Source organism: Xiphophorus hellerii, chromosome 3, assembly GCF_003331165.1.
Source record: "Xiphophorus hellerii strain 12219 chromosome 3, Xiphophorus_hellerii-4.1, whole genome shotgun sequence".
In the NCBI taxonomy this organism is placed as follows: domain Eukaryota; kingdom Metazoa; phylum Chordata; class Actinopteri; order Cyprinodontiformes; family Poeciliidae; genus Xiphophorus; species Xiphophorus hellerii.
In genome coordinates this window covers 11,065,650-11,079,686 of record NC_045674.1, presented here as the reverse complement: position 1 = coordinate 11,079,686, position 14,037 = coordinate 11,065,650, and the positions used below count along the sequence as shown (strand labels likewise).

Genomic DNA, 14,037 nt, shown 5'->3' with positions numbered 1-14,037 from the left:
AACAAGAGAGTTGTAAATATTCAGGTTAGCTTAAGCTAGCCTACAATGATGATGTTCGCATCCACCTCAAAAATATGTAGTTGCGGCCCTGGCTGCAGCAAACACAGTTTGACTCTGATAATGTGTCGGATGAATGAGCACGTGACGTCAGCGCAGCAGGTGCAAAGAGCCCATTGGTACATTGATCTTGTAGCCAGAGAAACTGTAATCTGTTTTGGATTCTTTAAAGTGGACTGCAAACATTTGTTTTTGTTTTATATTGGCAATAAAAATAAAGGTTTTAGGAGCAGAGCTAATGGTGCATTTGAAATCTATGAAGGCTATGTGTTCCTCTGTTTGATCAATGACTATTTACCAAGAGAGTTAGTTTTAGTTTCACTGAATCAATTAAAAGTAAGTCATGTAGATTTAATATTTCTCTATCTTAATAAAGTTTTGTTCATTATTAAAAGAATGTTAAGATGTCCAGAATCAGCTGCAGCTTGTTTTTTTTTTAATCTGCGCAAAGAATAATTAACATTCTTATCTAATATTTTAATTCTTATAATTCTACATAATTATTACTCAGATTTTTATAAACATCCTTTGGACCATGCAAAGCATTTTAGCTGTTTCTCTATAAGATCTATTTTCTATTTCCAGTTATTACATTTTTCCAAACTGCTATGAGAGCAACTTTGAACACAACGATCATTTTAATTTGATATTTGTTCAAATCATCTTTCCATTCTCTTACTTTGACTCACTTGCTCCTTGCCTTTCTCCTTATTTCTAAATCACCACATATGCCTACTTACCAAACCTACTACTGAGTTTATTAATTCCTGCAAACCATGAGCTAGTAGTTTTCATCATTATTTTTCTTTCTATGAAACTTTAACTGTTTAAAGTTTCCTCATCCTTTTCCTTCTTAAAAAAAACTTTCATATTCCCCTTTTTTGTGTTTCACATTCCTGTCTGTTACTTGTTTTCCTTTATGACTTTTGTTCCAGTTTTCAGATATTTTTTTATTTATTATATTCATCTAATTATTCCTGTATTTATTTATTTAGTTAGTGTTTCATTTAGTCATCTATTTATTTGCCAACACACTGTTATCACAATCTTCTGTTTCCTTAATTTCTTGGCTCTTTCTTTAGTTTTTAATTTTATTCTATAGTTCTAGTTCTATTTTAGTATTTAATTAACCTTTTAACCTGTACTTTACGATCCATTTATTCAGATATTTTCTATTTTATCAGGGTCCTGCCCTTCAACACACTCCCAATATTTTCACTGCTGTTAATCTTTTGATTTACATTTACTGTTGAAATATAAAGCAGTAATTCGTTCAATGGTTGTTAATGGCGAGGTTGCTATGCCGCCATCTGCTGTGTATTCTCCAGTACTGCAGTTATTTTGCTACCATTCCGGACAATTTAAATGAATTCATTTATAAAAGAAATTAAACGAACACATATTGAAACACTTCTCTCCACTTCCTGCTATTTCTACCCATTTTAAACAATTTAGACCAGTTTGTCAACACCTAGGCTGTTCTAAAAACTGGTTTCTTTTTTATAGTGGGTAACAATTAAAAATACCAATTGTGGTAATCCTTTGTTGGACTCTTACGAGTGGAGGATTCTTGCCTCTGCATCCACAATTGGTTTGCTCCTTCCAAACCCGCTACTTTAAATGAGATAAAATACCTAAAGGTGTTTATACCTCCAATCACACTTCAGTTACGGAGCTGAAGCGTCTTCACGCAGGACTCCGCCGCCCTTTTTTTTTTACGGAATGAAACTTTTAAGACGGATTTAAGCGGCTGCTCGCTGGACTCCGCCATCCAATTATCACCACAACAGCATAAAGTTAAAGCCGTTTAGTTTCCGCTGTTAGAGCCCAGGATTCACAGCGTTTCTTACACAGGATTTCTTTTAACGCGAACGCCATCAACTCATTCACGCTTTTCTTTTAAAAGAGAATTTACTCTCAGTTGTCTCTCCCCTTCCACGGAGTCCCGTCAAGCGTCAGATTCCAGCTGGTAAACCAAATACCAGTCCCGGAAAAAGATCTAAACTCAATTCTGAAGAGTTTAGCCGTGCGCACGGTCCTTCTGGATTCGGTTTCACCCGCTGGATTCCTTCAGTATCTTGGGATCCGGCTTCGAAGGACCAAATTAATGTCAGGTTCATCTACCTAAGCATTCTCAAACTGAAAAAGAAGAGAGAGACAAGTGAGTTTTAGATTTACTAGCAAGGAGAACGGACAGCAGCGTGCTTTAGTTACAATCTACCCGCTCTAAAACAGCTCCTCCCAGAGACTTTCTTTTTATTTCCTTAGGGCAGTCCTAGTTACAGAGCCTATTCAGGGGTCTCAAACTCCAGTTCTCGAGGGCCGCAGTCCTGCAACTTTTAGATGTGCCTCTGCTGCACCACACCTGAACAGAATAATTAGGTCATTAAGGCTCTGGAAAACTGATCTACACAAGGAGGAGGTCATTAAGTCATTTCAATCCAGTGTTTTGTACCTGTGGCACATCTAAAAACTGCAGGACTGCGGCCCTCGAGGCCTGGAGTTTGAGACCCCTGGATTTGGTTATCTTGAGTTAATCACATAGCAGCTGCTTCTTCTGTTCTCTTGAGTCACAGGTGTGTTGCACCTGCAAGCTGCCGTAATGTAGAATGCAAAATTCAGAGTTCTTGTTTATTTCCTTCTGTAGAAACGATGCAGGAACTGATGAACCCACAGAACAAGGATGTGTCTTGTGCATCCGTGTCTCATGTACAGTTCCTCTGTTTCTGGTTCATAAACTTCGACCCTTAATCATCCGTCAGTCATCACTCTTGCTGCAGACCATCTGGTGTCAGCTTCCAATTTGACCCGTTTAGATGTCTTCCTGCAAGCATCTCTCACTAGGCACAAATTCCAAAAGCAAACAAGAGTATTTATATTTGTAATTAATTTAAACGCATCGCTATCCCACAAACATCCTGTTTCCAGCAACCCAAAATATCCATTTCTGTTAAAAAAAAATCCAGGGTGGCACCCAATACGCCAACGTTCTTGAACCGTACAAATGCATAAAAATTCTCCCTACTTTCTGACATGATGATAGTTCCTCTTCCTGGATATTTACCCTGACTGGTTCTTCCCTTTGCTGGACATCTTTGCTTTTTTCTGCCACCCTGGATTTGATCCTGTCATTTTTAATCTTCAGTGCTACAATCTCTTTATTTAACTCTTCATTTTCTGTCTCTAGCCACTTGAGTTTTTCTGTTTTTGCTCTTAATTTGTCCGCTGCAGTGTTTCTCTGTTTTTTCCGGTCCTCTTCCAGTTTATGTTTTAGTCTTAATTTGGCTTCATTATCACATCTTAGCTGGTGTATACTTGCATTTTTTTCCTCCAGGTCCAGATGAATTTTTCTGATTTGTGTTTTGTAAAATGCATTTGAATTTAAAAGTAAGTTATTTTCCTCTTGCCAGTTGTGTGTCTTGTCCGTTCTGTTTAGTCGCTCTAGTTTAATCTTCAGACTTTCTACGGTTTTCTGAAGCTCTTTGTTCTCCTCCTGCAGCTTGCTGCGGTTCTTCTGTAAATTGTTTATTTTTGTCAACAAAAAATTATCCTCTGCCATCTTTGCTCTCTGGTTCAAACTGCAAATGAATTTCTCTGTGGAATCTGGCAATACAAAGGCAGCCGCCAGTGATGTCATAGACAGGATGAGTGACATCACTATGACATCAAAGCCACAAGAAGTCTGTTGGGTGTGGGGGAGGGGGGATGTTTTTTTTTAAAACTTTAATCACAGACACACTGTACAACGACAGAGTGAAACATTTGTTCTGCCTCCAGAAAAAAAACAAATACAGATAAATATATTCAAGATGAAGAAAAAGCTACGGGGCTTCGGTTCCCAACTGTTCATTCAAAGCAGTACAGAGTTCAATTGTTTTAATAGCTATTTTCTGTCTTTGATAGTCTGGATATAAAACTTAAGTTCATTGTAAAATGCAGCAAAGCATGGCTTCCCCTACCTGGAACAATGAATATGATATTTAAATAGTGACAATAGAGGATTTATGAGAAACTCTGAACTGTTGGGCTCTTTGCACCTCAGCTTCCGCGTTCGGGGCAAAGCGGCTCAATCTTTTCCGATCTATTGAAAAAGGCTCTTTACACTGGGCGTCTGCAGGGCTTGTCCAAGGTAACAATTAATGATGAACATCGATCTGAAGCCCCGACAATAAGCTGGAGAACGGTTTTAAGATGTTCGCCTCGTTATACACAGATACGAAGGTGAGTTTTACTTTCTTTAAACTTTGTGGCTAACATTAGCTTTAGCTTATGCTAGACATTTTTCTTGTAAAAATGTGCTATTTAAGTATCTAAACATTTTTCATCCATTCTAACGGACAATGTTTTTACCTTGTTTTCAAGTATATTACCTGCGTTTATTGTCGTTAGTGTCAGAGACCAAGTAACGGTCTAGGGTACTATAATGTCCCCTCCAGTTCTCCCCGGTTCCTACGCCTACGGCTCTGACTGTATTCCTGGACCTGTGCTTCTGTCTGCTCTGTCCTCTCAACCCTCAGCCGATCACAGTACAGTCACAACGCTCATACTACTGTTCCTTCCTGTTGAAAGGGAGTTGTTCTCCACCACAGTCGCCCCGTGCTTTAGATGTAGAAATTGTTGGTAAATCAACAATCAGATGGGCTTAATTTATATCCACTAATCAGTTTGTAACAGTGATGAACTAAAATTGTGACTGGATCTGAATCTAAGTATTTTTTGTTCAAATGAATTGAATTGATTTAAACTGAATTTAGACCAAACCAGACAAAAACTGGTTTGGATGAATTTGACCTGGTTGAATTATAAAGTGGACTAAGCTGACAGCAGTGCAGTAAATTCCCTGGTAGATGGCTTTGCTGACTTTATATTTGATAAAAACAAAGTGGACATGAACAGCAGATGGCGTTGCTGTCCAAATCCTCTCTGACTGTGGAATAAACATCCCACTGGACTTCAAGCACGGTCGATTCTGTGCCTCTACACTTTTCCTTTAGGTTCTGGGACCTTAATTCCCAAATTAAAGTCAAAATGTATTTTCATCTATAAAGACAACTGGGCAACTTTATATCCCAAGTATGACGCTCATGATGTTGTCAGATTACTTTACGACTAAGAGTCTTCAGTCAGAGGCTTCATCAAGTTTGCTGTAATGCAGACTGCTACAAGAGATCCTTCCTAACAACCATTTGAAGAACCTTGAATAACATGATATTTAACCATATTTTACTTAATTTTAGGATCAATAATGTATTCTTGAATTCAAATTGAATTTAACTTTGTATGTCTCTTGAGACTCCAGTGGTTGTCTACACCTTCTGAATCTCTCCCAAATTCTTTATTTTGCTTCGTTTCACAATCCTGACAAAATTGTCCTAGACAGTTGTGCACATTGTCCTACCACACTTTCTTTCTTCCACTCAACTTTCCATTAACACGCTTGCATATAGAGCTTTGTGGCGTACCCTTCAACATTTTGTCAAGATAATAAAAATAACGTATTACATAAATCAAATATATAAATGAGTTTACTTTTTCTAACTCAAGTATTCAAATAAAACTTTTAGACAATCTTCTAATTTATTTAAACCCCTCCACATGCTGGCTTGCACGCCGAACCTCCCGGCAACTTGCAGGTGTTGGGGCGCAGAAAAAACTCCGGGGCCCAAAACAGAAAACGGAAGACGGGGAAGGATAAAGATGTTGGAGAGACGAAGAAAAGCTTTTCAAAGTGGTTGAAAGACAGCAGGTAAGAAATGTCAGTGTATCAACAAGAGAGTTGTAAATATTCAGGTTAGCTTAAGCTAGCCTACAATGATGATGTTCGCATCCACCTCAAAAATATGTAGTTGCGCCCCTGGGTGAAGATGAAATCAAACTCAACTCATAATTTTTTTTTCTGCATGGTAATTAATTACTGCTTCACAGTACAGCCCAGTTAAAAACATGAAATCAGACTAAAAGTCTCTTGTTTAAAGGTCAGGTAGGAGTAGCAAAAGTATTTCTCTTACAGTTTGGATGTCTAGAAGTTGCACTATTTTTATTTGGAGAATTTGTCATTTTGGTTTTTATTACATAATTTTTATTGTGATGATTATTTGTCAGACCTATTAGGAGGTGCCAATAAGTTAAACATTTCTATAGATTTTACATTTTAAATATGTACCCCACCAATTCAGTTATTTTTCTGTTCCATTCTGAGTAGTTCTCTATTGCCATCTGCTGTTGAATTTAGTTAGCTGCAATACTTATAAAAATAAAGTGAAAATCACCTCAAACACACACGTGTTTCTCAGTTTATAATGGATGTTGTGAATTAAAGTGTCAGAAGCACACAAAGCCATAACATCTTTGTCTATTTTTTTTTTTTTTTTTGGTAGCACATAGAGCACTAGTATATTCTGATATTCTTATAAGTGATTAAAGAGGAATTAGTGCTGTGTTCAAGCATACATAATACATAATATTTTTAAATAAGTCAGGGTATGCATGGTTTCTATAATTTCTATAATCAACATGTCAGAAAGTATGACTCTGACTGGTCTACTGTCAACTTTAAGGATATAATTGTGTGGATTTACAATGGTTAAGAGAAATGTTTGATTCTGGAGGATAGTACTTGTCTTGCTTTACCCAATATAAAATTCTACATGTTCTCTAACAAGATGAAATCTAGCAAATTTATGCTCAAACTGATGAGTGAGCAGAAATTGAAGGCAGAGTGCTTGTCTGGGAATGACATAACAATCAAATTGAGTCCTTTCTCATTGCAAGATGAAAAAATCTTGGGACTTTAATCTTGTGGTGCCGGAAACTGTCAGAAGTATTAAACACCCAGCGGAGAAATGTCTCCTATTCTATTCATTCAATCAGTAAACGGACATTCTGACCAACAGACAGCGTAGTACTCTGACAGTGATTTTAAACAGAAACATTTCTCAGAAACTTTTACAAGGAAACATTTTCTTATTGTTATGATAAATCTTGGCAAAATCTTTCTTTCACACTTTTGATATCTGAGTTTTTGGGTTTCCAAGCTGGAATCCATCCTTCTGAGATGGATTCATTGTTCAATCTGAGAACAATGAAAAAAACACAGCAAATACATAACATTTTGCTTCCTGGAGTATTGTTTTTTTGGTTTTTTTTACTGTATTCTATCATCTTGTCTATCTTGAACATAGAATGTCATTTAGAAATCAGGGCCACACCGTATGTTTGTAAAAAAAGGGATTTTTTTTAACAATGTGGTAACAAACTTTGTGAAATGCTGATGTTGCTCAAAAAGGAAATGAGTCAAAAAAGAGAAGGAAGGCAGAGAAATCTTAGTGAAGAACCTTTTGGGAAATTTTCAACACAACAAAATATAGAAAACAATGATTCATGATACTTTCTGTAGAGTTAAGTTCTTTAAGTCCTCATACCTTTGGCAGACATTGGTCTGCAAGAAAAAGTATGAGTTAACTTGTTAAACTTGAATGAAAGCCTGGATTAAAATCATCCTGAATTAGGATAATAAAAACTACTGCATTAGCACATAGTCTTAATAATACATTTAACTAATCTGTTGCAAAGATCAATCTTAATTTAGCTGACTGCCAGAAAGTGCCACTCCCCTTGGTGGGATGTCTCAATGGTATAGCTGAGGAAAAAAAGCCACATCCTGTATTGCTATATTTTGGCATCTCAAGACTGAACTTTCCACTGAATCCATTTCTGCATTTTAAATGTTCATGCTGCACTGAAGGAGCAAGAGAGTAACCACTAAAGAATCAAACCATGTTTACTGTCTTCTGGACGACATTGTTTTTCTTTTTGTGGGTTTCCACCACATATACAGGTATCAGGAGTATTTTCTTTTTTATTATTATGTAGTACTTAAAGCAATTTTTATGTGACGATATTTTACATTGATATTTATCAATTTGTTTTGCTGATAAATGTAATCACAAAATGTTTGTTTATAAACAAACATTTTGTCAAGTTTTTAAAAAAACTTGTAAATCCTGAAACATTTACACAGTTTGTTTCTGTACTAATAAAAATGATTGTATCCTCAGTTTGCAAAGGTTTTGTAGTAGATGTCACAGTTATAACAAAAACAAATATATAACTACTTTGGTCTTTTCCTTCACACTAACAGTTGAATCAGCCCTTGGAAGACCGTCCTGTTACAATGGATTCTGCATCACTCTCAATGAGGAAATGATAACAGCCAAAGCTGGACTGTGTGTTGTGATACCATGTTCCTTCACCACTCCTGATGGATTTACATCAAAAAGTATTGTCTGGTTTAAATGTGAACCACAGAAAAGGAGATGTAGTGACTCTGACATAATATTTCACATAAATCGTTACAAGGTTCCATCAGAATTTCTAGGACGGGTTTTACTGTTGGATCCTGATGTGAGTCAGGGGAACTGCAGCATCATGATCAATGACCTCACAACATCTGATTCTGGATCATATCAGCTCAGAGTTAATGGTTTTTACCATGGAATGGCAGATGGAGTTACGTTCCTTTTAAGAACAATTCTCTCTGTCAAAGGTATGAAAGGCAATAATAAGAACATCTATGGTTCTTCAATTCAGTGATTTGTATAAATATACAACATGTTTCAAGTCTTTTTATATTACAGCGTCTAAAAAAACTTACCAGAATCTGTCAGTGTTTGTTGACCTCTGTTGGCAGATTGTAGTAACTGCATCAGCACCTAAACAAATCCACTCCTATTGATCAATGAAAATATCTTTATAGCTAAGCTAAAATTAGCTTGTTCCATTTAAATGTAAAATAAATAATAATATCTCCACTTGTTTTTATTTATCAACCATGTTTTCATCAGATCTAAACCAGAGGCCCTCACTGATGATTCCTCCACTGACTGAGGGACAGCAGGCCACTCTGACCTGCACTGCTCCTGGTCTCTGCTCTCCGTCTCCTCCTATCATCACTTGGATGTGGAGAGGAAAAGGCGAAATGGAAGCTAATATTACAGGAAACACAACTGCTTCTTTCAAAACTGAGAATCTGACTGCTGTCACACAGAGACACAGTTCGATTCTGACCTTTAACTCTTCAGCTAAGCATCATGATACTAATCTAACCTGTAAGGTCAGCTTCACAAGTGACATAACCACAGAAGAGACTGTGACCCTGAAAGTAAACTGTGAGTATATTATTTGAAAGGTTGTTGGTTTTGTGATTTGCCTCATCAGTTAAATTTAGGGAATCTCTATAGGCTACAGGATGCTTAAAATCACTGTGGATACAAATGTGTATTAAGGTGACAGTAAATACTGAACCTGCAGTGTCTAATGTTTACCAGAAGTTTGTTCTTACAAACTGAGGAAACCAATATTTACCCAGTTTATGTGAAAGTGTCTTTTGGAAACCAAGTAAACCCTAACTTAACCCCAAATAATTTTTTGTAAGATGTTCAAAAGGAATAATTGTCTATGTCAAACACTACAAGTGATAGAAAATCATGAATATTTTTATAAATGACAAAGCATTTTTGTTTATTCACATAAGAATAGCTTTACATGTACAGTTTTCTAGTTTCTAGAAAAGACCTCACAGTGTTTCCCATTTGTTCATAACTGATTTATTTTGCTGAATGCTAACCACCTGTGAGCCAAAGCTACCTCCAAAAACCATTATCCAGTATCCATTATCCATTATGGAGTATGATCTTATTTTAAAAAAATACACAGTTTAAAATGCAATGTTGGTCCCATAGATAAAAGACAACCTCAGATCACTGGAAAGACTACTGTGAAGGAGGGAGATGATCTGAACCTGACCTGCAACATTGAAAGTTTTCCTCAATCAGTTGTTGTGTGGACTAAACATTCAGGAAGTGGGATTTACTTTCAAAATAACACTGCATCGGCAACATTTGTCATCTTGAATGTGACAGCTGAGGATTCTGGGCGATATGTGTGCACAGCGACTCACCTAAATGAAACAGTGTCTGTATATGCTGATGTAAAAGTGACTTGTAAGTAAACTTCAGTATGGCGCTCAGAGTCTAAGTCATAATTTATCTTACACTCATAACTTATACATTTTTTTCAGGGTTTTCAAAAATACTGAAAAGTTCTGGATGTGTGCTTCAGTCAGCACTCCTGACCTGTGTGTGTATCACTGAGGGGTTTCCTCTACCCACTATAACATGGCCTCTGCTGAAAGACCACACAGAGTACTCGGTCATTACGACCGTGTCAAACCACACTGTTAACAACACTGTCACCTTATCCCTTAAAAGTCTCCATTATGTCAGTGTTGAATGTTACAGCAGCCATGAAAATGAAGAAGCCAAAGAAAACCTCACAGTCCAAGAAGACTTCACAGAAAAAGAAGGTACCTCTTCACAGCTTCCTGTCACATCTGCTTTGACATTCTTTACTGCCTCATTTCAATCATTCTGGCCAGATGACAAAGCCAGTGCAGTTATAATTTGATCTGTAATAACTTGGCTTAAAGCTGTTTTCTCTCTCTTTTTTCCCCCCTCACAGCCATTCAGACCAAAACTACTTTAGAAAAGGTTTTCAGCCTGGAAGTCATTGTTGCCTTTCTGATTGGAGTTCTGCTTTCAGCTATCATTTGTTGTTTGGCTGTAAAATGCAACAGGTATGTTTGTTCTAGTTTTTAATTAACGTCTGTGAATATTTTCGCATATAAGAGTAAAGATAAATTTGTTGTTACTTTTCCAAAAGAAAAATAATCAACAGCCTTAAAAAAAAATTCTATTTCAATATTTCCTAGAGTAACTGAAATGAAAGTAGAAGGAGATAGAAAGATGGCAGTATTTTTAACAGTTAGTGGCAGCAGCTTCTCTTCTTTACAATAAGACGTGCTTTTACGAAGATATAGTTTGGCCCGTTCTTGCTGAGTGAATTGCTCAAACTGTCTCTGGTTTGAAAGGTTGCATTTTTAACTACACTCTCTGATCCTTTATAAATATTCTGCAGGACTAAGATCAGAACAGTTCTTTTCTCAGCCGTAATGCTTTTTGCTGCATATTTTGGGACATTGTCAAGTTGGAGAGCCTATATACCCCTATGTGGGTAAATTTGTCAGAGAGACATTGCTTTTGCCTTCTCTGGTTTATGTTCACTGTGATTCAGCAATAACAAACTACCATATGCCATGCTTGTTCCTTCCACTTTAAATACATTAAATGGCTGATGGAAAGCTAAAAATTATTTAGTAAAAACACTTGATTAAAACAAAACAAAAAAATAGAGACTGTCCATTTGATTTTCTTTTCTTTGTAGGATAAGCAACAAGCTACTTTAAAGTTTTTTATTTTAGCTGATCACATACTAGAGGAATGCAGATATACATTAGACAGTTGCTTTTTCTGAATCCCTTTTCGGGAGAAATAAAGCATTCTTTTAGTAAACTGTAAACATGTCTTCATCTGAATCACTTAATCTGTTGATGTAAAAATGTATTTTTCCACAGGAAGACACTGAAGAAGTCTGAGAATGAAGATGGAACTCTGGAAATGATCTCTCTAGATGATCCACTGGTACCTACTGTATATTTGTACTGCTAGAAGTAAAACATCTAATGATCAGTTCAAAATAATCAGAAAACAAATTCAGGATATTCATGCACAAATAATACTACAATTCATCAGAGCTTAAACTGTTTTTCTTAATATCAATTGCATTGACCTCTTTAAAAATATAAATGTGTGAATATTTGAACAGGATTTAAATCAAGATGTATACTACCATTGTTCAAAAAAGAACACACCATTATTAATGAATGATGGTACAGTTTGGAAAAGCAGTTTAATATGTACTCTTTAACAGGGTTGACATCACATCTACAACAAAAGTAAAATTATGGCTGAAAAATAAAAAAATCTCTAAACACTTTTTCAGCTCTTGTAGTGTATGAGAATTAATTTGTTGAAAGTTTGGTGAAAAGATAAATAGAAACACTTATCTTTTCACCTCCTCATAAATCACTCATTGTGATTTATGCAGCTGCATGTCAGCATCTCAATAAGTTCTAACGCTGTTGAGTAAAGATTCATCAGTGAGAGCTATTCAGCTTTTCAGACTGGTCATAAATGAGTCACTGATACTAGAACAACCTGTATTATTAGGTGTCTGAAGAAAAAAAAACTTTGTGTGGATTCTCTGTGCTGTGTGTTATTTTATATCTAATTTCTCCCTGTACCTGACAGATCGACGACGGTCAGGATGTTCAAAATGACAAATCCCTTGTGCAAGAGGAAACTGAGAACGTACCTACGGCAGGAGAGAAGTCGGCTTCAGAAATTAGCAAAGATCCAAAAGATGTGCAGTATGCCAGCATTGATTTCTCAATCATGAAGAGAAGGAGTGCAACAGGGGCAGCAAAGGAACGAGCGAGCACTTTGACTGAGTATGCAGAGATTAAAACTGGACCAAAAGAGCAAAGGAAAGACGGCAGTAAAGAGGGAAGTGAGACACTGGAGGACGAAGAGGAGGATTTGATAACAAAACATGATGAGGAGACGGAACATTGTGTCTCAGAGGAGCAGATTGAAGTGGAGGCAGTTTACTCCACCGTCAAAGATGTTTTAGATGAGATCTAAGAACTGAGCTTCATTGGCTAGATACATAGGTTATTTGTATTCTGTGCACACTCTGACAATGGCATTACAGCATTTTATGCTGTTTTCCATTGTTAAAAAAGATCATCCATCCATCCATTGCATACATCCACTTGTCCTTGATCATCTACTCATCTTAAAGTTTATAGAAAAAGGAGGAGAAACTTTAGATTTAGTGATGTTTGCAGCAATACCCTGGATATGCCATGTGTTTTGCTGATTCCAATTTGACAGCAAGGTTCAATGAACATGTACAGATTTTACTTCCAGAGTAGGATATGCATTATATCATACTTGTACATTAGTAATACAGGTAAGCTAAAAAGTAAAATGTATTCATACTGTAAATATAAAGCTAGCTATAAAGGGTTTATCAGACAATAGTAATTTTTGAAAAAGATCTGGTTGATTTGTTTATGTCTCATTTGTCTGTATGTTTTATTCCAAATATGTCTATATATTTTTTAGTGTGTCAAAAATCAGACTGGGATAGAAAGTTAATGTATAAGAGCTTAATTAAAAACATTGAGCAGTGAACAGAATAAAACTTGTTTTAGGCATTTTGGGAAGACTTGTAAAGAGAGCCTTGACACGGAGTGTACAGTCAGAATAGGGAAACAACAAAGAATGCCCAGACACTTCATTTTGACTAAGCAGAAAGAAGAATGTTGAAGAAACTAACCTTGCAAATTCAGTTAGCACCATCAGATAGTTATAGTACTCTCTAATCCCACAGAACCCTTTCAACAGTGGATTAACATGTGTAAAACACATGACAAATCATGTATGTCCAATATGCTTACAACACTGGACATAAGACTGCTGAGGCTATGAATAATGTGGGGAAGCCCTGGCTTGAGCCTATTCATTTTTTGATTAATTATTGGTTTGTAAAATTGTGTTTTATTTTGGTTCCTTTTTTGTAATGTTGTAAATTTACCAAAATAAAGTTTATCTGAATGAATAAATGAATCTGAATTCATGAATATAGGTGTGAAAACACTTATTAATCTCAGTTGACATGCTACTTGTCACCCTCTTTTGGGAGCTTTCAGAAACTGCAACATATGCTCACAAAATCCAAGTTTACTCACACTTACTCACATTTTAAAATCTGTCAAAATAGGTGTTTGTTTCAGCCGTAAGAAACAATCATTTAATATTTAATGCATTGGTTTCAATCAGAAACCCACACTGACGATTACTCAATTGATTTGCCACACTGACCTTTGAGTTCGGGGAGATTGTTTAGCATAAGATGGATGTGGAGAGGGAGGCCATTTTGTCAAACATTACAGGAAAATGTACTACTTTACAAACTGAAAATCTGACAGTTTCTACAGAGATACAGCTCAACAACACT

General features: G+C 36.3%; 1 protein-coding gene across 1 annotated transcript; it reads left to right on the top strand.

Moving 5' to 3' along the window:
- The first annotated feature begins 7,754 nt into the window (after positions 1-7,754).
- Positions 7,755-13,638, top strand: LOC116716811 (sialic acid-binding Ig-like lectin 5). The gene is made up of 8 exons (XM_032557676.1): positions 7,755-7,894; positions 8,198-8,602; positions 8,901-9,224; positions 9,798-10,058; positions 10,136-10,420; positions 10,576-10,690; positions 11,528-11,594; positions 12,264-13,638. Exons 1-8 carry the CDS (start codon positions 7,834-7,836, stop codon positions 12,654-12,656), a joined length of 1,911 nt encoding a protein of 636 aa, XP_032413567.1. The 5' UTR covers positions 7,755-7,833; the 3' UTR covers positions 12,657-13,638.
- The last annotated feature ends 399 nt before the right edge of the window (positions 13,639-14,037 follow it).

What these genes read in the sequence shown, in the direction of transcription:
- LOC116716811 (XM_032557676.1), top strand. Translation starts at nt 7,834, where the DNA reads ATGTTTACTGTCTTCTGGACGACATTGTTTTTCTTTTTGTGGGTTTCC. An exon ending in GGTTTCCACCACATATACAG is followed by an intron (nt 7,895 to 8,197) that starts GTATCAGGAGTA and finishes TCACACTAACAG; the next exon opens with TTGAATCAGCCCTTGGAAGA. An exon ending in TGCTGATGTAAAAGTGACTT is followed by an intron (nt 10,059 to 10,135) that starts GTAAGTAAACTT and finishes CATTTTTTTCAG; the next exon opens with GGTTTTCAAAAATACTGAAA.